At 47.8% G+C, this 24,033-nt stretch overlaps 3 protein-coding genes across 10 annotated transcripts; 1 reads left to right on the top strand and 2 right to left on the bottom strand.

Annotated features, from left to right (window-relative positions):
• Nucleotides 1-327: 327 nt before the first annotated feature.
• On the bottom strand, nt 328-12,424 carry LOC134523173 (protein SCO1 homolog, mitochondrial). Of its 3 annotated transcripts, none has more exons than XM_063351731.1 (6): nt 12,136-12,424; nt 11,917-12,010; nt 10,880-11,077; nt 9,859-9,951; nt 9,635-9,750; nt 3,230-4,800 (listed from the first exon to the last, which is right to left on the bottom strand). In XM_063351731.1, exons 1-6 carry the CDS (start codon nt 12,277-12,279, stop codon nt 4,672-4,674), a joined length of 774 nt encoding a protein of 257 aa, XP_063207801.1. In that variant the 5' UTR covers nt 12,280-12,424; the 3' UTR covers nt 3,230-4,671. The 3 variants fall into 3 exon arrangements, with proteins under 3 accessions (XP_063207803.1, XP_063207801.1, XP_063207802.1); XM_063351732.1 differs by having other exon boundaries at nt 3,240-4,800; nt 11,917-12,007; nt 12,136-12,414; XM_063351733.1 differs by lacking the exon at nt 11,917-12,010 and having other exon boundaries at nt 328-4,800; nt 12,136-12,402.
• ADPRM (ADP-ribose/CDP-alcohol diphosphatase, manganese dependent) lies at nt 12,318-15,078 on the top strand. The gene is made up of 3 exons (XM_063351730.1): nt 12,318-12,897; nt 13,481-13,597; nt 13,832-15,078. The coding sequence occupies exons 1-3, from the start codon at nt 12,339-12,341 to the stop codon at nt 14,116-14,118; spliced, it is 963 nt and encodes a 320-aa protein (XP_063207800.1). The 5' UTR covers nt 12,318-12,338; the 3' UTR covers nt 14,119-15,078.
• TMEM220 (transmembrane protein 220) lies at nt 13,428-22,305 on the bottom strand. Of its 6 annotated transcripts, none has more exons than XM_063351736.1 (6): nt 22,035-22,294; nt 20,549-20,609; nt 18,479-18,602; nt 17,618-17,677; nt 14,551-14,678; nt 13,428-13,564 (listed from the first exon to the last, which is right to left on the bottom strand). In XM_063351736.1, exons 1-5 carry the CDS (start codon nt 22,242-22,244, stop codon nt 14,591-14,593), a joined length of 543 nt encoding a protein of 180 aa, XP_063207806.1. In that variant the 5' UTR covers nt 22,245-22,294; the 3' UTR covers nt 13,428-13,564; nt 14,551-14,590. The 6 variants fall into 6 exon arrangements, with proteins under 6 accessions (XP_063207806.1, XP_063207809.1, XP_063207807.1 ...); XM_063351739.1 differs by having other exon boundaries at nt 14,551-14,609; nt 22,035-22,292; XM_063351737.1 differs by lacking the exons at nt 13,428-13,564; nt 14,551-14,678 and adding an exon at nt 15,364-16,325 and having other exon boundaries at nt 22,035-22,064; nt 22,173-22,297.
• Nucleotides 22,306-24,033: the final 1,728 nt, after the last annotated feature.

Raw genomic sequence — 24,033 nt, 5'->3', positions numbered from 1 at the left:
GGACATTTGCTGACAAAGGGTCTCCAAGCCCCCTCAGCATATTCCCTTTCCGCCACTCCATATCCACCCCTGAAACAGCTCTGCCTCCTCCTGGTGAGCATTCAGCACAGCCCTTGGTCCTCCTAAACACCCAGGGAACAGAGCTGCGTTCTCTGCTGTCACCAAGGTTGGGCAGTGAAATCATAACACCTGCCTAAACAACAGATTTTTATTTAAATACATAAATAAATAAACCCCCCCAAAAAAAAAACAAACCACAGCAACAACAAAAAAAACCCACACCCCATTTCCAAAGAAAGTTTACCTCCTGGGAAAAGCCAATGGAAAAGAGATGGGCAGGGTCAATGTGAGAGGCAGAAAGCAGCAGCACATCAGCTGCTCCCACTGCCAGGAGGGCAGGCACGTGCTTGAGGGCTGTGACACGACCCACGGGCCGGTCCCTCCATCCGAAATCTGTCTGTGCCCTTCCCACAGGCCGCCCCAGCCTGCCACAAGCTTCCCGTGTCAGCTGGCTCTGCCTTTCAGGGCACATAAAAACAAGTTAAAGGACATGACATTTATGCCAAAACATCTGGGAGAAGACAGAAATTTTACATTTGTCTCTGTAGGGGGAAGTCAGCTGCAAATTCGCTTCAGGAAAATAAATGCAGATAGAGTGATCACTGACACCTGCAGCCCACAGACTTTGTACCAAGTTTGCAAAACCTCGGGACAGAGGCTTTGAGCCTTGCCTCATCCAAGTTTCTACTGGCTTGTACTTTGTTTTAACTTGGCCTAGCTGCGATACCAATTTCTTTTCTTCTGAGGAGGTGGTTCTGGCTGATTCATTTTATTTTTATTTATTGCTGCTTCATACAACCCTAGTTTTATACAGATTCTACTCTGTGTAGAATAAGGTATTTGTCACTAACATACTGATGCCATATGAAGAAATACAAGCCTGATGGGGCAGCAGAGACCTCGAGAAGTGCAAAGGATGCTGTGTAGAGAAGTGCAGCCACGGGATGATAGAGAGATGGGTCAGAGACTTAGCCCTGGAGACTCCACAGCCATAAACAACTCGAGAGTTGCCAAATAAAGAAATACAGACCTGCAGGAGTTACCCATGAAAACCAGTTTTATCCAGAGACAAGTGTCCAATGTATGCAAAAATGCATGAGAGATGTAATATGGAGTCACATAATGGAAAAAAGGGAGCATCCTGTGGTATGACTGACCTCACTACAGTTGCACAGATAAGAGAGGTGAACAGTAGCTGTTTAATAGCAACCTGCCATTATCCAGCAGGAACAGGAGTCAATTTTTCTCTTTCCTGCTGCCAGTAACAAGTGACCAGAATGTGCTGAAGATCACTGCACCACCAGCCTAGCCCCTCTCATGACATTTTTCACAAGCATTTCCTTTACATCAGTTAAACCTGCTCCCTTAAACCCGCCTCCTGCTGCAGAGCACGCACATGCCCCTTCTGTGCTTCCATTTAGGGGAAGACTCAGGGAAACTGCCACACTTTTCACACATGGCCCCCTGTGAAAAACAGAGGGGCAATAAGAGTCCCCAAACACAAAGAGAGGTCTCAGTCCCAGGAGGCTGCGTGCTGGCATGGCAGGGAGAAACCCCTTGTGGCACGATACGCCATGCTGGCATTTCAGTGACTGCTGCTGGCAGAGACCCCCGACACCACCAGAAGAGACGGGTCCCCAGGCCAAGCCCTGTTGCTGGCAGAGGCTACCACATACAGCAAATTCAAACCACTCCTCTACTTAGTGGCCAGTTAAGTAAAATGGGTTTTCAATAAACACACCCTCTCTCACCCTTCGCCCCACGATCAACCTGCTGCATTTTTAGCTTTGAAATATTGTCTCTTTCCCATTCCTTCTGGAGACAGATATGGCTGAAAAACATGTATTATGAATCTTTTCAGGCCCTAAAAATTCAAATTACAGTATTAAAATTTGACTTTTCTCCACAGGATATTTTAAGCACTTGGCTGTAATCAAGAGAAGTACAAACAGACTTTAAAGAGGCAAACAAAACAGCCTCCCAGATCAGCTGCTCTATCTCTTAGTCACATTCCCACCAGGTCTTCTATGTCAGTATTTTCAAGAAACACAGAAGAGAGAGGAATGGACTCTAATACAGAAGCAGCAGCAAGACAGGCAGGACAAATTCCCCTCCCACCCCCAAGGAAAATATTCAGATTGTTTCTGACTTGATCAAAAAGGAAAAAATTATTTCCCCAATGAAAATGAGGTAAATAAGAACTTGGGGACATACAGCATGTGAGAGGGCATTAAAAAAAGCTGCACAGGTCTGCACTGTCTCCGCCAGCAGTACTCACTGATAGTTTGTGTTCGTTACCAATTAATACGCACAGCTTGTCCACTATAGACTGACCCTACTGAATGGCCAGAGTGTTGGGCCACTGATACTCCTAAGGAGGTGGTATTTCAATGTTGCTTTTATCACAAGAGCAGATAAATATCATTTACCCCACCTTCTATATCCTAGTGCACTGCGTTGCACAAGTCATCCTCAAAACAACTGCAACAGAAGTTCAAAAAGGAGGTGATTTTCCCTGGTAAAGGTCACGATGAAAAAAGGAGAGACACACACGCTCCCTGGAGCAGGGAGGCTCAGAGCACTGAGTGAGCGCAGCCTCAACATGACAAATTTCACAGAAACACAGAAGTGTTTGTTGGAAGGGAGCTCCAGAGCTCTCCGGTCCAGCTTCCCACAGGACCAGGTCAAGCCATGGCCTGTCTTGTTCCAAAATGAACTGGTGCACAGCCACCTGGACAAAGAAATGCAGAACTAGTAGGTGCCAAAAGTCAGCTCTGAAGGAAAGTTTTGAAAATAAATTACCTCCAGGATAGCGGGGGAAAAATAAAAGGTGAGGAAAGGCTCGTTAGTCACCTGCAACCACTCCATGAAAATAAAATCATCATTGCCAGGGTGCCACCTACCACCAACACTAATATTATTGATAACACCTTGGATCTGACATAGCCTCTAATTGACAGAAGACTTGAAGTGTGAAATTTCCTTTGGTAGCCATTCTTATTGCCTATTGCAATCAAGCCAGACACCACAAGGAGGAAAAAAAACCTAGCTTCCTTTTCAGACCTTGAGTTTAATTCTAAGACACTTAGACACTTTTTAAAACTCCCACTGTAAACTGATAAAGAAAAACTCTTGCTGATCCTTCAGCAAAACAGAAAAACAGAAACAGAAAAAAAAAAAACTTCTTTAAACTATCTACTATTTGACGGGGAAATTCTATCTTGGAATTTCAGGAATCTTCCTGTCTTGACAGAGCTTTATCAGAAGAGTGCAGTTTTAGACATATTCTATCAGAGTAACCTTCCCTATACTCTCAGGAGGTCGCCATAGTATAGGGCAGGTGATGTGGACCTACACTACTTCATCATGCTTTATAACTGCTCTGGGACAGGTTAAGTTTATTGTTTTTCAGGATTTTGAAAAGATGGAAGTTTACCATAGACACTGCACCTTCCCTCGGACAGGAATGCTCTCTTCCAACCCCCACACTCAGAAGAACGCCAGCGCTACCAGCAGGAACACTTGTGTTCAGCTTGAAACACTCTGGGACTTGCACCAAGAACTTTTCTGTTTTGTCTCCTGTGGGCCATTCTCTGGGGTTCAGCTACCTTAAAAAAGCATATTCAGCTTACTGTTTGCAGTCCTACAGAGAAACACTATTTTCTAAAAAGAGATAAAACACAGCAAGAATATGAAGCTTGACCAGTATACAAAGTTCCAATGATACTCTAGTCAAACCTAAAAGGAAAAAAAAAATATATTGCTATATATTGCTTATACAAAGCAATCTTTATTTTCAAATGCTGCATTGATAGAATTTATCTGACTGACATCCCTATGCACAGACACAGACCCCAGTCATCCTTCCCACTTCACTGTTCAGCATAGCACAATCGGGCCAACTATGCATAAAACCATTTAGACCAGAAGAAAAATCTATTTGCAACCCATTAATCATTTGCTTATAAGTTAACAGAATTCACTTGGAAAAAATCACCAAGAAAAAACATTTCATTTCTGCATTCAAATGAAGAAGAGATCAGGCACACCACAGGGCTGGTCCCACGCGTGGAAGCTGCTGATGCTTTCAGTGCTCTTCACCTCCTTAACCTTGATAAAGAAGTACTCTTAAAGCTCTGCTGCTCATGTTGTAACTGCCTCTCCCAGAAGGCAAAACAGTGCAGAAAGAAAAGGGCAGGGGTCCTCCAAGAATGCCATGGCCCACATGGCTTTTCATCAAGTAATCAACCTTCTGCAGTAACCATCCTTCACTGATGTCTTGCCAACATATACCAATTAATTTTACCAGTAATACACGCGCTTCTCCCAAATGAAAAGTGTTTTCCATTTTTTGCTCCCAACAACGTTTCAGAGAAGTCCCAAATTTCATTCTGTAGCCTAGATCTTGCCACAAATAATATCCACGGGGAAGGCTTTATAGAGGTTTTTGATAATGGTATTTTGCAGAAGTATGGTTGGCCTTTCTTGTTTGGAAGAAAGGAGGCATGTGGCGACAGGAAGTTACGCTTGTAGCTTCTGCTTTAACTCCAATGCCCAATTACAGCCAAACCTACAGGTGACGTTCACATCAATCTTTGAAGAACTTTTGTTTTAGGATCTGTATTTTCTCATGTGTGCAGCAATAGAAGAAGAAATCTCAGTGCTCCTCTTATTCTGGCCATAATAGTCCACAAAGTCACCATCTGGCCCGAGGAGGTACATTATTATTGTGTGATCCACCTGCAAGAGAGCACATCATGGCTTGGTGAAAAAGATCATAGAATCACAGAATACCAGGTTGGAAGGGACCTCAAGGACCATCTCGTCCAACCTTTCTTGGCAAAAGTGCAGCATAGACAAGATGGCCCAGTACCCTGTCTAGCTGATTCTTTGAAGTGTCCAATATTGAGGATACTTCCCTGGGGAGATCATTCCCATGGCTGACTGTTCTCATTATGAAAAATTTTCTTCTTCTGCCCAATTGGAACCTCCCCAGGAGTAACCTGTACCCATTACCCCTCATCTTTTCCATGTGACTGCTTGTAAAAAGGGAGTCTCCGTCTCCCTTGCAGCCACCCTTTAAATACTGCAACATCCCGCACATCTCTCAAAGTCAGCAGTAACAGCATCCCATTCAGCCTTTGGTTCAGCTGTCTGACAAGACTTCTCACCAAGAAGCTAAAGCAAGATAAGGAAAACCTCATCACCACCTTGGCGACCTCTTCTTGTTTTACCCAAGAAAAGAAACAGAGAAAACCAGTTGCATACTCAGAACGTATGAAGAATGCATAAGACAACAAGTCTTCCGTAATCTGCTGGCACCCTTGCTGCAGCACAGACAAGGCTGGGGGCAAACCTGCGGGCTAATGGTCTTTTCTCCTCACTTTTCCCAGTTTCCTTCTACTTCTCATGATGCTTCATGACCCCTACAAGGTATTCAAGCTCCTGCTGCTAATGTGATGTAGATCCAATATAAACAGAGGTATTTCATTAAACCAAGTTCACTGTCAGTGCAAACAATGGGACCAAGGGCACCACTGGGATACAGGAGCTGGCAGAGAGAAATATATGTGCTGGGAGGGGGCTCCCTCTACTGTCCGAATTGAAATAACCTTAAAAAAATGTTCAAAGTAACAATTTCTTGCACGTTCAAGATATTCCAATTTTGATTTATATAAAAATTAACTTCTCTGTAAATTTATTTAAAATGCCACTGCAAGTACTGTCTGCATCTAACTGTGACAACATGAGCAAAGACACAAAATACTGAAAATGGAGGCCATGAAGCTGCAACTACTCAAGTGACTACATCATCTCACTGCCACCGAAGAAAAAGAACTGAAAGGGACTTACGCAGTGAGACTTACAACTGTGTTTGAAATTAAGAAATCACACAAACATTTCCAGTACCACAAGGTAAAAGGATGCATTAAACTTAACGGGACTTCGGTCACTGAAAGCGTGTTTCTCAAAATTTTATTTACAAATGTTTAATTCAAATATTTTAATCTAGTTTCAAATGTTCAATTTAGAAATCAAACAATTTAGATCCTTCAACTGGAAACTAGCCAAAAAAAAAAAAAAAAATCAGATAGCCTGCTCAGAATCTTAACTCCCCAGCCTATGGAAGATTAAATACAGTCAGAATGGAAAAAATACCACTGCTCTTCAAGCTGTGCCTGAAGCCTGCACTGTTCCCACTGTATGCACATAAGATCATCATTCAAGTTTCAATGAACCTTCCAAGCCACGGAATAAAACAAGTAAATTGTATGTTCTGGTATTGAGAATTATAAAATTGGGATTATTAAAGAAGAGCTGGTAATATTCAAGTAATACTTTAAAATTCCAAACAGAAGTTTAGAAATTATAATTTCCAAATGCTCATCTCAGTGCTCTTTTCAAGTCGAAACAAGCAGCAAAGTTTAATTGCCTGTAGTGCCCCTCTTCCTCTTCCCCACCTCCCAGCAGCGTGCGGAGAAAACAGAACCCGCTCCTGCACAAACATCAGCCTTAATCACCAACTGGCAGAACAGGCCCATGCAAGACATAATGAGTGAAAAAAAAACCTTACTGGAAGAAATGTCAGAGTAGTAATTACATGAATAAGTCTCAGGTAAGCACAAAACCAGCCTTGAGCTCTCCCTCCGAGGCCTGTTGTTACAGAAACCTGTGTCCTCTGGCCTTCCTGCCCTGAACACACAGAGCTCACTGACTCCCAAAACCAAGAGCCTATAACAAACCCTGAAGGGATGCGGGTATACTCCTCCTCGGCACCACGTCTGGGGCCTCCAGGCTGCCTCAACTTCAGTTCACTCATTTAGTGTCAGATTCTACCGATTTTTTCCCCTCTCCTGAGCAGGGATCCTTTGCCAATCCTGTTCCTATAACCTATTCTTGCATTTCCACCAGCCCCCTTTTATAAATCTGATTTTAAGCACTACCTTTAGATTGATTTCACATTGATGCTAGATTGATTTAAATTGGTGTTGAACTTCTCTAGCAAGCTTCTCTCCTCCATGCAAATACAGTATCTTAGACACCGATGGCTGCAGCTATTGAGTTGCCACTTTAAATGAAGACAAAGTCTTGATCTCCCACTTCACACTTTAGTAACGTAGAGCAGTGCACATCACCACTACAATTCCACCTTCTCTTTACTGAGATCATGTGCTGCTCTTGCTGTCTCTTTCTATGCACCATTTCTTTGCTCCACCAATCTTTCTGTCCATGTGGATAATTTATTTGCTGCAGTCAGGTGGTTTTAAAAAATAGATTGAGAATAGACAATACTGGATTAGACCAAAACCAATCTGCCTCAGCATCCTACCTCAAATAGTGGCCAACAGTGGTTACTTTAAAGAAAAATATAAAACCAGCACCAAAAATGTGTTCTCTTCCTCTATTATCTCCCAGTTTCCAAAAAATTTTGTCCCACAGACTTCCTGAGCTAGGCAAGACTTCTGTGCATTTCATAATCATCAAGAGACTGCTTTTTCCAAAGACTAACAACAATTCTTCCTGTGGACTCCCATAAACTTCTACCATTTGCATCTGTAGCGAGGGATTCCACTTGTCACACGCCCATTTCATAGAATCATAGAATCGCTGAGGTTGGAAGGGACCTTTAAGATCATCAAGTCCAACCATTAACCTACCCCAACAAAAACCACTTCTAAACCATGTCCCTAAGTACCACATCTACCCTTTTTTTAAACACCTCCAGGGATGGTGAATCCACCACCTCCCTGGGCAGCCTATTCCAATGTTTAATAACCCTTTCAGTGAAAAAATGTTTCCTAATATCCAATCTAAACCTCCCCTGACATAACTTGAACCCGTTTCCTCTTGTCCTATCACTTGTCACCAGGGAGAAGAGGTCAGCCCCCATCTCTCTACAACCTCCTTTCAGGTAGTCGTAGAGGGTGATAAGGTCTCCCCTCAGCCTCCTCTCCTCCAGGCTAAACAACCCCAGCTCCCTCAGTCATTCCTCATAAGGTTTGTCCTCCAGACCCCTCACCAGCTTTGTAGCCCCTCTCTGGACACGCTCCAACACCTCAATGTCCTTCTTGTCGTGAGGGGCCCAAAACTGAACGCAGTACTCAGGTGGGGCCTCACCAGTGCCCAGTACAGGGGGATGATCACTTCCCTAGTCCGGCTCACCACACTATTCCTGACACAGGCCAGGATGCTGTTGGCCTTCTTGGCCACCTGGGCACACTGCTGGCTCATATTCAGCCGGCTGTCCACCAACATCCCCAGGTCCTTTTCTGCCGGGCAGCTTTCGAGCCACTCTGCCCCAATCCTGTAGCGCTGCATGGGGTTGTTGTGTCCCAAGTGCAGGACCCGGCACTTGGCCTTGTTGAACCTCATACCATTGGTCTCAGCCCATCGGTCCAGCCTGTCCAGATCCCTCTGCAGAGCCAACCTACCCTCAAGCAGTTCAACACGCCCGCCCAGTTTAGTGTCATCTGCGAACTTACTGAGGGTGCATTCGATCCCCTCATCCAGATCATTGATAAAGATATTAAAGATTAAAGATATTAAAGAGTCCCAGCACCGAGCCCTGGGGGACACCACTTATGACCAGACACCAACTGGATTTAACTCCATTTACCACCACTCTCTGGGCATGGCCATCCAGCCAGTTTTTTACCCAGCGAAGAGTACACCTGTCCAGGCCATGAGCAGCCAGTTTCTCCAGAAGAATGCTGTGGGAAATCGTGTCAAAAGCTTTGTAAAAATCCAGGTAGATAACATCCACAGCCAACAAGAACCACCACCTTTCTTTTGAATTTTAGTTTCCTTTAATGCCTTTACTTCTTGTAATGAAGAGAAAAAAGTGAAGACCATATAACGTGTATCCTCATTTGTACCTCCTCCAGTTTGCTCAGGATGGGGCAAGTCAGGAAGGCCTTGGCAGCAGCTGAGTCCTATAACCAGTCCTATTCACTTCCAGGCAGTAAGTTTAGCCTCACTTAAACCTCGTTTTCCCCCTTCACACTATTACTCTACATATTTTATTACCACTTAATTTAGTATTAACATGTTCTCTCTTCCAGGTCATTTGTCACAGGAGGAAGATCCCCACAGTATCTGCATAGAGACTTTGCATCATCCAAGTCTCTTGCCAGGAAAACCTCACTCCTCAGTGTCAGTTTGGCAGGCAATGACTTGTTACTCACTTTCCCCTCTCATTTATCCCTCTTCCTATTGCCTTAATTTCACAGTTCCATTTTGACTTTGGAGCACACAGGAAAACAGCCAAACAAAAAAACATTACACTACAGAAAAAAGTTCAAATTAGTGCCAGGCTTGCTAGTTCATATGGTGTTCTGTATGCAGGCCTGGGATTGTACATTTTTTAGAACGTGTTTCAATGAGGTTCTGAGCTTGTAAGAGGGCACCTTGATTCTGAGTGAGATCTCTAAAATACAGCTTAATACGTTGGTGCAACAGGGCTCCACCATGTAGATCTTCAGCACAGTTTGCAACAGCTGCCTTCTGACTATAAAATCTATATTCTGCTCTTATCCAAAGGTTTTCATTAGGCAAAGGCCCTGCATTCACTTACTATGTAATCACTGTCTTCATCTTTGGGACCTTCACTGTAATACACACGGTAAGCTTTGGCCACTTGGTCAATCTGTGCCTTGGTACCAGTCAATCCGATCAGCTTCGGAGAAAATTCTAGACAGAGAGAAGATATTTAGACGTTTTAGTTAAAAGAATCCCACCAAGAGCCTCCTTTTCAGTGCTTTACATGCTGCAAGACATCGAGGAAGAAATCAGTAATACCTTTAACATATCTGGCAATGGCTTCTTCGTTGTCCCTCTCAGGATCAATGGTGATGAACAGTGGGGTCAGATTAGGCAAAGATGGAATTCTATCTGTGACATAAGCAATTATTATTTTTCTTAGAAAAATAAAAGTCATTTCTCACCTCCCTTCAAACAAGCTCACAGCCAAGCTACCGTAACATCAATCCAAGCCGACTCTAAGTGACAAAAAAAGCCATTTGGTGCAGCTTAATTTATGCAATTTGTGAATGAAGCAAATACCATGAAATCAAATGCTCGGTGCTTTGTGCTGGGTGCAGGTACATTTCCAGCCCTGGAGACCAGGATTTCCAGCTGGAGACCCTGCCCTGCTTAGGATAGGGCTCTGATGCAGAAAATGCCACGGCATGATGTGTGTATCAAAGCACAATGGTCAATAAAAAGAGAGGACGCCTGTGATGGTGGAGCAGGATAGGTGAAGACACAATTCAGGCTCTTTCCCTCATGTTCCAGCCATAGCCTTCACTATATTTTCTTCACTTTAGTCCCTGCTCCCACCTGCTTGGTTACTATCACCCCTGCTCCATAACTCTTCAGGGCCTGCAGGCTGAGAAACCCACCTCTGTCACACATCCTTCCCCCAACCTCCATTCTACAGCACAGTCACTCTCAGAAAGGACTCTCACAGAGATTTGTTCTCTCAATGAATAAAATAGAGAGGAAAAACCCTAACACACCCCACAACCACTTCTTGGCAAAAATACAACGCAATGGCCCCGCTCCCTGTAACCTGCCACCGTCACATTCTATTATGAAAAAGTCCCCTGTTGCAGAAAGATCAGTGCTGTCATGCTCTAAATATCAGATCCCAGTGACAGTCAAATTGACGTATGTATCATTAGCAATTAATTCAACAACCAAATAGTAGCCAACCACATTTTTTAAAAAAGACCATCACTTATTATGATTTGTGATATTTTACCACAGTAAACCTGGACCTCCCATAAAAAGGGCCATTACGCCAACTGAATTCCCATACCAATTTCATCTACCACTTCAATCATTTTCTCCAGTTCATCAGGACAGATGTCAGGGCAGTGTGTGAAGCCGAAGTAGATCAGCACCCACTGGCCGATGTAGTCCTTGCTGGTCCTGGGCTGTCCCTCATGGTTGACGAGTGAGAAGGGCCCTCCTAGAAGTGGTTTCCCAATGCCTCGGTTTCGTTCCTTCTCCAGCTCTACAAAAAACAAGTTGGGATCGAACACATCCATGCCGCGAAATCCACGCTGCCTCCAGGCGAGCCTCAGGAGCTGTCGCAGAGCCACAGCCCAGGGCATCGAGACGTCCAGATCTACCAACCCCCACTGCGCTGAAGCCTAATGCAGACCAGACTTCCAAGATGCATTCCATTTTCGGTAAAATCAAATACATCAATAAACTCCTTTGAAACATAACAATCTCTTTCATTGTTATCTGATTGTATTTCTATTTAAGAAAAAAGAAAAAAAGAAAGCAAAAGATAAAAACAGGTACCTGGCTTGCTGTGAAACAGAAAAACCAGCATCCTTTGCAAACTGAACATATCCTAAAAGCTGTAATATCACTGATTTTCATCTTTAAAAACACGAAAATGAAACCCGTGGGCAGTTACAGCAGGACAGGGAAACACAGGCCTACACTAGAGAGAGGGAAACCAACCTGCATGGAAATCCCCACCGCATACCTGCGCCGCACCGACCGGCGTGCACAGCCGAGCGCAGCTATTCCACAGCAAAAGCAGATTTAAGAATTTCACAACGCTTAACCTTGAAGGCATTTTTAAAAATTTTCTGCAGCACTTATATACACAGAGGCACAAAGTGTCACCGCGAGAAGCATAGTGCGATTCAGTGGAATGCCGAAGGGGGTAAAATACAGTCAAATACAAGAAATCCATCATCTAACCACAAAAAAAAAATACATCACCGAATACAAAATAAGACACTCCTGCTGCTTCTCCCGCCCGGCCGCAGGCTGGCAGCCCAGGCCGGGTCCCTCCGAGGCGGGAAGGCTCCGGTCCCCCCCGCCTGCACTCACCCTCCTCCTTCTGCCTCTTCACCTTCTTCATGACGGCCAGCAGCCCCCCGCACAGCACGAAGGTGGCCGCCAGCGACCGCCACGACACCAGCTGCTGAGGAGAAGCTGGTTAGTGACTGAAAAGGCGGGGGAGTAGGGGTGACGCAGGCCGTCCCGCCGCCCCGGACTCCTCCACTGAGGAGGGACGCGGCTCCCGCCCGCCCTCCCTCCTTGACTCACCCTCCTCTCCGCGCCCGGCCGCGGGCCGCTGCCGGGCGGCGGCAGGCGGGACAGCGGGCGGCTGCCGGGCGCCGGCAGAGCCGCCCGACACGCGCCCGGCAGCCGCCATAGCAGCACCACCCGCCCACAGCGCAGCGCCGCCATCTTGTGGCCCGCTCTTCCGCGCCCGCCTCTTCCGCCCCCCTCAGCCGGGAGCTGCCGCCATGGAGGGGGCGCCGCCGCCTCTCTTCGCCTTCGGTGTTATCGCGGATATCCAGTACGCGGACGCGGAGGACGGCTACAACTTCGGTGGGTACCAGCGGCGGTATTATCGGCAGAGCCTTCACCTGCTGTGGGACGCTGTGGAAGCGTGGGCGGCAGAGAAGCCGCCGCTCGCCTTCGTACTGCAGCTGGGCGACATCATCGATGGCCTCAACGCCCGCAGCGGAGAGTCCGAGCGTGCCTTGGCACAGGTGCTGGCAGCGCTGGGGCAGCTGCAGGTGCCGGTGCATCACACATGGGGCAACCACGAGTTCTATAACTTCAGCCGGGCCCGCCTGGTGCACACCAGCCTCAACAGCCGGCCTGCCGGGGCCGTGGCTGGCCCACCAGCCAAGGACTGCCAGGCCTATCACTTCAGCCCGACCACGCGGTTCCGCGTCGTTGTGCTCGACGCCTACGACCTGAGCACCGTGGGCAGGGAGCCGGACAGCCCCCGCTACTGGGAGTCCCTGCAGCTTCTACGGGAGAAGAACCACAACGACAACCTCAACAGCCCCGCAGGTACCCAGCTCGACCCTTTGGCAGGGAGTGCAGGCGGCTGAGCCTCCGCTTCCCAGAGCGATAAGGTGGCTCCCGGGGCTGACATGTGGTTCCCTGGGGGCTGAGGCATATGCCCTGTTTCTGCCCTCCTCCTTCACCAGCCTGCTGTCACCTGACCACCGTCAGTGGGTCTCTAGGTGGGCACAGGAGATGCTCCCCCATCCCCATCATGCTGCTCTGGTGCTTTTGGGATGGGCTTATGTTGTGCTCTGTGCCCTGTGGTACCAGAACCACAGCTGTTGGTGCAGCTGCTACTGCAGAGTGTCGAGTGATGTCCACACCGTCCCATGGTGGTGAGCGGGGACACGCAAGAGTGGAAACCCTGCCCGTGCAGTGTAACCAAAACCCCCAGAAACACTAACAAGTCATTTTATCTTGTTTGTCCAGGAAGGATGGAGTTTTGATTCAAGAGATGCAAAAAAAAAAAAAAAAAAAAAGGTTGTAAAAGTAAACCACCTATCATAAACAGACTTACATAAGGCAAGCAATTAGGGAAGCCACAAGAGGTGCATGCAACTATGCCTAACCTTTTTCTTCATTGCAGGACTCGAAGAACCTCGGTTTGTAGAGTTTAACGGAGGATTTAGCCAAGCCCAGTTGGACTGGTTCAATGAAGTCCTCAAGTTCTCTGATGAAAACCAAGAAAAAGTTGTAGTTATGGGTAGGTGGATATAAGCAAAAAAAAAAGTTATGTAGCCAGTGTATGTTAGATGAGGAAAACATGTAGCAGCTCTGTAGCTCCACTGTGTATGTGACCTGTGAAGCAGGAGAATAGCAACAGTGTCTCACACTTGGGTGAGCTTTCTCTGTACAGTTAGCTGTCTGAACTTCCCAGCAATGAAGGCAGAGTTAACGCTTCAAGTAACTCTCCTGCATCTTTCCCTGTGAACTGCAGGTCACCTGCCCATTCATCCTGATGCTTCAAACGGAGTTTGCCTAGCCTGGAATTACGAAGATGCCCTTTCAGTCATACACTCCCATCAGTGCGTGGTCTGCTTTCTCGCAGGGCACCTGCACGACGGTGGCTATTGTTTAGACTCTCATGGAGTTCATCATTTGACTTTGGAGGGGGTTATTGAAACTCCACCAGAAAGCAATGCCTTTGGAACTATTTATGTCTATGAAGATAAAATGGTATTAAAGGGAAGGGGCAGAATTTCAGATAGAGTTATGCATTTCTGAAAATGGTAAGCAAATACAAATAGCTCTTCTTCAGGAAGTACTCTGACAAAAGCAGGGGATTCAGCTTATTATGTGCTTGTAGAAAGATGTGCGTGGCTGATCCTTATAGCTTTAACTCAAACACTTTTCTCTCGGATACAGAATTTTAGAAATTACGTTTCTGTAAGAAAACAGACCTAGTTTCTTCATGGAGAAGAGAAAAGGCCAGTAACCATGTTTAAAATAAATATACTTGAATGCAGAATGTTGACTTCAAACACCCAATCCTGACCGGATTGCTATTTATTGTGAAAAAATGCAAACTATATTCTTAATATTGTCCAAAAAAAGCCTATTTTTTTATATCAGTCAGAATTAAAGTGTGCAGAGTTGCACCTGCCCAGCTGCCTTTCAGTATTTTTTTTGAACACTGTAGTCAATAATGTCTCTCACCTGGCAGAATTCGTCCATCATGTAGCCTAATGCAGTCTTCTTAACACTGCTTTAAAAGACTGTGGGAAAGCAACAGAAGATCAGCGAGGAGGACTGTAAACATGCTCAAGTGACTCGAACCTAGGGTACTGGAAAACACATATATCACACTAATTGTTATTCAGTCTCAGGTGCTTGCAAGAAAAGCACTTGCACTTAGATAACATAAGTCTGTGATGGACTCAGGGACACCTTATCTAGCCGCTTGGAAATCCTAGCCTGTTGTTGAAGAAGACCAAAGCACAGTGGGAAAACTATGCCTGTTTGAACCCTTTAAATACCAGCAAGAACAGGGAGTCTGCACGCGCTCTTGGAGTCCGTGCACGCTCTTGCTAACAAGGACTCTCTCGCTGCCAAGGACTCTTGCTAACAAGGACTCTCTCACTCCGTGGTGCCCGCAGTCCCTGCTTGCGTGCCTCTGCCTGGGTGTTGCTTCAGAGATTCCCCGGTCTGTGAGGTATCAGGATTAAACTTGTTCTTTGCCTTTCATCCGTGGTTTGGTGGTTGTTCCTGCGTCCTGCCTGCATCGGCTCACACAATGACTAAAGTAATTTTCAAAAAAATCTAAGCCCAAGGAAACTGGAGACCATCTATGCTACATCAGAGCACAGCGCAGAGGGGCCCAAACTAAAAAAAAAAACCAAAACATTCAAGACAGTAAGGCTACGGCATCGCGCAATGCTGCAGATGCACCTGCTGGGATCTACGTGTGCACAGCTGTATTAGCCTGCAGCAGTACTGAGCGAAAAAGCCCTGATGTGGGAGGATCTAAAACATGCTGCTGTGCTGCATCTGGACCTGTTCTGGCTCTCACACACAGCCAGCTTGTGTGTCCAGCACATTCACCTGTGCTTTCTTCTCCAGGATTAGCAGCAGTGGAACGTGCTTACTGTTGCTGTGCTGCTATGTGGGTTCTGCTCGCCAGGAACAGAAATTCTGTGAGAAGCAGAGTTGTGATAGTGACCGTGTCTGCTGGTGGCAGCCTTTAGCACGCATCTCACAGAAAATAAAGATATGGAAGCTTTCATTGAATTTTCTTTAGAAAAATAGTATTTATTACTGTGGAAAACCAGTGATTTTCAGTTAAAGATAATAGCAAAAATATTCCTTCAGATATATTCTACCACATGATTTTAGTGTAGGAACAGAAATACAGACTGCTGAATTTCTCAGTTAGTCTCAATGGACTATCCAGGCAGATACCTGCAACTTTGATGGTTGTAAATAGTCATTTATTGAAACAAAGTGTTTACTTTACTTTTCCCTTATGTAACAGGAACAGTAGATTTCCCAAAGTACAAGGTGGTTGGAGAGTGATCCAGGGATGCCAGGATATCTATCTTGAATATACCATTAGAACACACATTAGATCCACAGTGCTCTGAAAATGTATGAAGAAGGCAGCTGAACAACAGTTCCCATAGAAAAATTCTCCACTCAGATTTGACAGTGTTCCTCAGTTTTTTTAACAAATCTCAAACGGCATTGCTGGAGGCAGCCAGGCGTTCTTGGGTCATCTCAAACTGATACTAACTTTTCATTAAGAACCAAAAGCAAAGGCAAGTAAGGTCAGAATATTTATTCTACACTTTCTTCCACCCAGTTAAATCACTGTTTTGCAGTGCGTTGGCCAAGATGCTCGCATCTCTTTGTTCAGGTAAATGTACAGCCAGGAAGCAAAGGGGAAGAGGGCGACCACAATGGCAGCAATCAAGCGAACTCCACCCAGTGGCCTCCTACAAAGAAGCAAACGCATCAGAGCTACTTCAAATCAGACTGCTATGAAACATTCACACCTGGCTGCACTTGCAATGACACTCTATATTCACTAAAGACAGCAGAGTGCCTTTGGCCACTTTAATGTAGCTCCTGTGGATGCATGAGCAGAGTCCTTCACTGGAGAGGCACCACATGCCAGCAGAAAAAAAGTTTTTCTACCGCCTCAGGCTACATAAACCAGGTGAAAAAAAGGAAAAGCACCCTGCTTGCCCAGAGCACCCGTGACATGTTTTCCCAGCACAAACGTACTGTTTGGCAGGTTGGGATTTCTCATGCTCCTAGCTAGCAGGAGCTTGGCAAAACTGCTGTAGCACAGTCCTCTGAAGAGGCTGGAGAGGAAAAGTGTGGAGCCACTGCAGCCAGGCAGCCACCCAGAACCTTCTGCCAGTTCTGCCTGCATCACCCGCCTGCTCCGGTGGGCGCAGCAGACACGAGTACAGAGACCCTCACCAGAAAGTTCTGTAAATTGGGAGCAATGGCAGAAATGGCTTTGCAGTTCATTAGCAGTTGTGGCCAACACTTGCTACCCTGTTCCACAGAAGGGGCGCACTGTCCTTATTCAGAGGGAGAATATCTCCTGCGCGTTATGATCATCTTATATCAGATGAGCGGAGGGCTGGAGCCCCTCTGCTGTGAGGACAGTCTGAGAGTTGGGGGGGTTCAGCCTGGAGAAGAGAAGGCTCCAGGGAGACCTTAGAGCGGCCTTCCAGTCCCTGAAGGGGGCCTACAGGAGAGATGGGGAGGGACACTTTATTAGGGAGTGTAGCGATACGTTTTAAACCGAAAGGGGGGATTTAGATGAGATCTGAGGAAGAAATTGTTTGCTGTGAGGGTGGCGAGCCCCTGGCCCAGGTTGCCCAGAGAAGCTGTGGCTGCCCCATCCCTGGAGGGGTTCAAGGCCAGGCTGGACAGGGCTTGGAGCAGCCTGGTCTGGTGGGAGGTGTTGGGTTGGAATGAGATGATCTTTAAGGTCCCTTCCAACCCAAACCATTCTGTGATTCTCTGATTATGGCAGGGAGAGCAGAAAAAAATATTTCATGTAGCTTTACTTTCCCCTCACAGACTTTTATCTGTGCAAGATCCTACAGCCTGTAGCACCAGCTGCTACTGAACAGTCTCAGATACCTAAGCAGACAGTGACATGAAGCAGAAAAACAAGCAGCCAAAATCAACTATGTGTTTTCAAGAAGCTAGTCACTAAACGTGAATATACGAATGGATTGGGAAAAAAAAAGGAAACAAAACTTACTTTGCTGAACTGCGACAAAGACTCATCCATATTGTAATAATCACCAGACCAAACAACTCTCTGAAAAGCCAAAGTAAAAAACAGATCAGAAAATAATACAAGGAGATGTTTACTTCTAAAAAATACAAATTTTGTCTCCACAACAATAGTGTAAGTATTCATTACCTCCTTTTGGAGAAGTTTAACATATTTCACTAGAATTATAATTATAAAGGTATTTACATGGATGAACTTGGCCTCCCACCACAAATCTACAAACAACGTGACCCAGCTATACAGCTGCAGAAATTCCTGCTTTCGCTTTTTGTTCTGCTGCTAAACTTACATTCCACAGCACATTTCCCTCATTAGCAGAGAGCAAAGCGGTATTCCAGACAGTAAACAGCTGCAGTAGCTGCCGGTGCTTCCCCTCAAATACTGAGCAAGCACCTGCTTAGGGCAACAACCAAATGTCCAGGTGAGAAATCCTCCCCGGCAATTCACAGGACTCAGCGGCCCCTGCCAGATAAACATGCGGATGGTATTACCTCAAGAGTTTTTAAACATTAATTCCCATTCCTACAGTTGCTGCAAGAGAACACAAAGCTGTTTCACTGTGATTGTGCCCTGGTCTTTGAAAGCCCGAACTGCCCCCAATCAAATCCAACTGCCACAATCAATCACGACTGTTCACTCGCCATTTAGCTCTTTTGTCTGTCAAATCGCTGGTTTGGAGCACTATGGTCCCTCCTCCTTGGTTTGATCCCCTTGGACCAACAGCACTCACTGCAACAGCCCGGCTAATAAAGTTTAGCAAGGCGACCACCTGGATATGGCCTGTTGTGCTGAATTCGTGCGGGGAAAATAAAAATCACTGCTTACCTGCCTTCCTCTTCGTGCAAAATGTTTCCTTGAGTGTAGGCAAACAAAGAGCAAGCCAAGGCAATGGTCCCAACAATACAACCAGCAGAATGAAGGTCACAGAGGCTCCTCCAAACGCCATTATCTGAGGAAAAAAACCAGACTGCCAGCAACTGCAATGTAGTATGAAATACAGGCTACGAATCGAAAAGCAACTGAGTTGCTAAAAAAGATGCCTCCAGCAAACACAACATCTTGGGCAGGAAGATGGAATTAATACCAGCATCTTTTAGACCAGTGAAAGCTGCTAAAATGTGCTGTTGAAAATAAAAACTAGCGGGCTTGGGGCTTGCTTTGCTAGGAATGCAACTTCTTGGCAGCAGCACCTCAAGGAAAATAGTTTCCTATTCTCTCCAGCAAACAAAACAGGCTCCAGCATTCAACATGCATGGAAAAAAATAATCACAAAGCACATTACAAATGAAAGTTCTCTTAAGCAGGAGGAACGGCCTTTCCGGAGCTCACAGCCATAACCAGATGCTCAGCGTGACCCCAAGGGACCACCGGGGCCCGGGGAGGGAGCCCCAGGTCCCAGCCAGACATCAGGCTACCACCGCACTGTAGGGAGCATCTTCCCTCGCACTCCCCAACAAGCCTCTGCCTGGGCTTTGCCCGTGATGATGAGCAACGCTGATGACATCTCTGCCTGGGCACCGATGTTTTTAAACAGAGAAATACAGATGATGTGAAAGATCTGAACGAGCCCACAGATGCTTGTGGTTTTCCATGTCCATTCCCAGGGGTTCATGGGGGAGAGGTGAGCAAACGAGACAGGCACAGACACGGGCACTTCTCGCTGATCTCAGCAATGTCAACAGCAAAAACAGTAAAGTTCAAAGTAGTCTTTTCTGAGCACTGACCCCTCCAGGCAAGCATTAAAGATGATGAGCTGCCAAAATTCAGGAGCTCTGTGTGACCCAACGTTGCAATCGATTCCCCATTTGGCTGAACTTGCTGCAGCTCAGCAGAGGCAGAATCTGTGTTTTCCACAGACTTGAATGGCAAGTATCCCTCGGTGCATTTACAGAAATGTCCAGTTCTACAACAGGTGTGCTATTTTAATCTTTATTTTCCACAGATCTTGGCACAAGTAACAAAAACCTACTTGTGAGTTCAACATGCAGATTCTCTTGACCAGCCAAATGCCGTTATGTTGAAGCTACACCTATTACGCAAATAAACCTCCCCTGAAATGTTCAAAACCGCAGGCAACCAACCCTCATGGGTTTTGGCTTTATCAACGCTGACGTTTTCTACATTCAAGACAGCCAGAATGCTGAGAGACTGCAATGGTGTGATTTGAGTGACAACAGCATGCATGCCTCAAGATTTTCTTTTTTGGCTAAGTGTGGTTTTAGTTTTTTCAGAGTAAGTATTCATCCAGAAAAGATACAGTCACTTTGTGTATATAAAATGTCATTATTTTAAAATTATTTCGTCTGGATGAAAATACAAAAAATGAACAATTTTCTGGAGTCCTGGACCAAATCTGATCTGACAGATTCTCAACGTGTGATGTGGCATTAACCCCCTTGGCATACGCACTTGAAAACTCATCCATTGCACTGAAGCCTCTATAAACACCCCCATCGCTGCCCGCGCTGTTATATCCGACACTGAACAGGACCTTTAGCTCTTTCAAAGGACTGCGCAGAGCTCAACTGCTCTTCATGACGTAGATAAGCAAAAATGCAGGTTTGCAACAAGGAAACAAAGTGAATTAATGTGCTAACATCGACAGCTGAGCCAGGTTCAAGAGCGTCCTCACAGGCTTGTGCTCCACTCGGCTCTGAGCGCTGGAATCAGGGTGCAAAGGTAAGACCCTCCCCGCAGCAGGCCTTCACGCAGGGCTCCTTTGTTCACCTGCAGCACGGCCCACCACAAGCACTAACCTAACGACCAGCTTTTTGCCCTCAAAAGGTAGCAAGACATGTTTCCTTGTGGCCTGATCTTAATCTGTGATTCAATGAAAAAAACCTTTCAGAGGCAAAATTTGAGCAGAGACTCTGTTTTGCACACCCAATATCATACCTGTTACTGAGGGCTTAATGCTGACAAGCAGCGTCAGGGCAGATGGCACTAAGTAGGCAACCTGTTAAGGAAACATAAATCTACTCTGTAGCAAAACTTAGCAAGATAAGGAAGCAGAAGCCCCATCCACATCAACGCTCTTCCCCTTCACAGCAGTTTGTCAGACGCGCAGAAAAGCTGCCAGTCCCACTCCCTCTGGCATTGCCTGGCCCCTCTAGCGCCCATCTTATCATAGAACGCTTTAGGTTGGAAGGGATCTTAAAGCTCATCCAGTGCCACCCCCTGCCCTGGGCAGGGACACCTCCCTCCAGACCAGGTTGCTCCAAGCCCCGTCCAACCTGGCCTTGAACCCCTCCAGGGATGGGGCAGCCACAGCTTCCCGGGTCAACCTGGGCCAGAGGCTCACCACCCTCACAGCCAAGAATTTCTTCTTCAGATCTCATCTAAATCTCCCCTTTTTCAGTTTGAAGCCATTACCCCTCGTCCTATCACTACATGCCCTTATTTTAAGTCCCTCTACGCTTGTCCTGTAGCCCCTTCAGATACTAGAAGGCTGCAATAATGTCTCCCCGGAGCCTTCTCTTCTCCAGGCTGGACAACCCCACTCTCTCACAGCAGAGGTGCTCCAGCCCTTTGAGCACCTTCACCATCACCACCCAAAATCCTGGGCCATCAGCTGAGTGCCAGTCCTTGTTCCTCAGCTTCTGGGTTACCTCATCCTCGCTGCCCAACCAGCCGCTGCAGAGCCCCTGAGCTGCACATTGATCCCTCAGGATTGTCCCTACAGGATACCCCCGGGTCCCCCAAACCCTCCACCTGAGCAGGAGCACCCTCTGCCATCACAGCCCAGGCGCTTTCATCTGGGCTCACCTGTGCAAGGGATGGCCCCCTGCACAAGGGACATGCAGGGGACAGCCCCTGCCCACCCAGCAGCTCCTGCCACATGCAGAGACTTTCCCCCTTGCCCCTCAGCTCCAGTCCCTGTGCACAGGGGGCCAGGGCCGCTGGGCCGTTCGTGTGCCCCAGAGAGGGCTGGCAAAGCTGAGGTTTGTCTCTACATGTCCTCTCGGGAGCAAGGAAGCCCTGCTGAGCTGAGTGGGAGCAGAAGGCAGCCAAGCTGGTGACTCAAGGCAAGCAGAGGTGGCCCGGAGAGGGGGGCTGGAGCGCCCTGGGGGGATCGAGAGGAGTTTGGGGTGTTCTGCACAGGGAACCAGCGCTCTGCGGGGGGTAGATGCCACTCTGAGGCGAAACAAGGAAAATCCTGGAAGCACGGTGGGATTCCAGCCGCCGCCGCAGTACAGATGGTTTTCCCGGCGCCTGCTCGGTCTTCAGCCGAAGGCAGGGAGCGGGTTTCCTCCGGCGGCCCCGGCTGCGACCAGGCCCCTGCGGACGGGCTCCACGGAGCGGGGCCGGGGCCGGGGCCAGCGGGGACCCCTCGGAGCGGGGAAAAGAGCCGGCCCCGGCGGGAAGGGCGACCCGTACTCACCGTCCACAGCGCGGCGTCGGGGTCATTCACCTGCAGCGGGAGACGCGCTCTGAGCCCGCGGCCGCCCCCGCCCGGGCCGGGCCGCGCCCCGCGGGAGGGCACCGGCGGGCACCGGGAGGGGAGCGGCCCCGCACTCACCTGCACGGCGGCCGCCAGCCCGAAGAAGGCGGCCATCAACAGGTTGCAGATCCGCCACAGCAGCCCCGCCATGGCCGGCACCGCCGCCGGGGCGGGTCAGGGCCGCGGGGGAGGGAGCTCCCGGGGCCCCGCCCGCCGGGCCCGCGCCCGGCCGCCCCTGCCGGGGAACGGGGTCGGTGCAGCCGGGAGTGCCGCGGTGCGGGGGACGGTCAGCCTGGCTTGGTCGTAGCTACTGACATTTTAGAGAGATTTTTAGAGGTTGAAAAATGACTGTTTTCAAAATCGAGACAAAATGTCTTCATGGAAAGACACTGAGGGGCTGGAGCGTGTCCAGAGAAGGGCGACGGAGCTGGTGAGGGATCTGGAGCACAAGTCTGGTGAGGAGCGGCTGAGGGAGCTGGGGGTGTTCAGCCTGGAGAAAAGGGGGCTGAGGGGAGACCTTCTCGCTCTCTGCAGCCCCCTGAAAGGAGGGGGTAGCTGGGGGGGGGGGGTCTGTCTCTTCTCCCAGGAAACGGCCTCAAGTTGCACCAGGGGAGGTTTAGGACGGATATTAGGAAAATTTCTTCACTGAAAGGGTTGTCAAGCGTTGGAACAGGCTGCCCAGGGAAGCAGTTGAGGCACCATCCCTGGGGGTATTTAAAAGACAGGCAGATGTGGCGCTGAGGGACATGGTTTAGTGGTGGATTTGGCAGTGTTAGCTTGTTGGACTCAATGATCTGAAATGTCCCTTCCAACCTAGACAATTCTATGATTCTATGAAATTATGCGTCACTACTTACAATACATGTATTCCAGGAATTACAGGAAAGCAAGTGTTGTTCTGTCTTTCACCTGTTGTATCACAGGTTGTATCACCTATTGTATTACACAAACCAGTCTGCACATAACAGGTTGTCCATCAGGGAGCTCCTCAGGCAAATAAGTCCAAGTACCTCCTGGACTCCATGAAGAAAAGCGTGACCAGCACATTGCAGGGATTTATTATTCCTTCTTTGACCCAGTGCTGGTGTATCTGCAACTTTCTGTCCTGCCAGGGACCCCACTGAAGGATATGTACCTGGTGGGGTTAACCAGCATCAGACCCGCTGTGCCTGAACCTGACCCTGACCCTGGCCCTAGCCCATAGGTTGACTTCCCAGCTTGACCTCAGGCTTGCCTTGTCTCCATGAATGTGGCTGGTGATCTGGATTCTCTGTTGGATCTGGTTGCAGTCCCTGGGTCTGCCCTGCTTTCCCTGTGCCAGTGGGATGGGCATTGCCCATGTCTCCTTGGCCATGGTGTCCCTCCCTTAGTGAGCAGCCGGCCCTCGCTGCTCCCTGATGAGCTCCTTCCCCCAGTTCAGTAGGTGTGTGCTGGTGGCCAGGGAGGGTGGGAAGGTGATGTCAGGGCAGCAGGGGAAGGCTGGAGAGCTGAGTCCTGGTGCAGACTGGCTGAGGCTGAGATGGCTGTGGAGCTGCACCGCTAGTCACCACAGCGGCTGACGGGGGCTGGAACATGCCTGAGCGTGGGGAGTTCCTCTGCAGGGGCTGGGAACAGCCGTGGCTGGCAGGGCAGCTGCAGATCAGACCGCTCGTGCTGACACTGCTGGGCAGGCACCAACTACTACTGCTGTTTTGAGGGATACCTCCGAGGTCAGGCAGGACTACTCAAGACCAGATATTCTTTTATTCAGGATAGGGAAGGCAAAATAAGGAACTACTGCAAATCCTGAAGTTTGTACCAAAACTAATTATGAACAGTGAGGTTTCCGCTGAGTTTCTGTCCAGTCTGTCCTCATAGTCAAGAACCAGCCTGTTTGGTTGCAAAGGACATTGCGAGCCCACCTACATCCACCTACATGTGAGAGGTTTGTGTTTGTTAT

This window comes from Chroicocephalus ridibundus, chromosome 14 (genome assembly GCF_963924245.1).
Source record: "Chroicocephalus ridibundus chromosome 14, bChrRid1.1, whole genome shotgun sequence".
Taxonomy (NCBI): Eukaryota; Metazoa; Chordata; class Aves; order Charadriiformes; family Laridae; genus Chroicocephalus; species Chroicocephalus ridibundus.
This window is presented reverse-complemented; position numbering and strand designations above follow the sequence as displayed.

Bases quoted from the DNA above. Each gene is read 5' to 3' on its own strand.
- LOC134523173 (XM_063351731.1), bottom strand. From the start codon at position 12,279: ATGGCGGCGCTGCGCTGTGGGCGGGTGGTGCTGCTATGGCGGCTGCCG. The intron at 9,952-10,879 runs GTATGGGAATTC...CTTATGTCACAG, and splicing joins TGAAGTGGTAGATGAAATTG to ATAGAATTCCATCTTTGCCT. The intron at 9,751-9,858 runs GTATTACTGATT...CTCTCTGTCTAG, and splicing joins CATTGCCAGATATGTTAAAG to AATTTTCTCCGAAGCTGATC.
- ADPRM (XM_063351730.1), top strand. From the start codon at position 12,339: ATGGAGGGGGCGCCGCCGCCTCTCTTCGCCTTCGGTGTTATCGCGGAT. The intron at 12,898-13,480 runs GTACCCAGCTCG...TCTTCATTGCAG, and splicing joins CAACCTCAACAGCCCCGCAG to GACTCGAAGAACCTCGGTTT. The intron at 13,598-13,831 runs GTAGGTGGATAT...TGTGAACTGCAG, and splicing joins AGAAAAAGTTGTAGTTATGG to GTCACCTGCCCATTCATCCT.
- TMEM220 (XM_063351734.1), bottom strand. From the start codon at position 22,244: ATGGCGGGGCTGCTGTGGCGGATCTGCAACCTGTTGATGGCCGCCTTC. The intron at 18,603-20,548 runs GTATGATATTGG...TTTTTTCCTCAG, and splicing joins CATTAAGCCCTCAGTAACAG to ATAATGGCGTTTGGAGGAGC. The intron at 17,678-18,478 runs GTAAGCAGTGAT...TTGGCTTTTCAG, and splicing joins TTGCACGAAGAGGAAGGCAG to AGAGTTGTTTGGTCTGGTGA.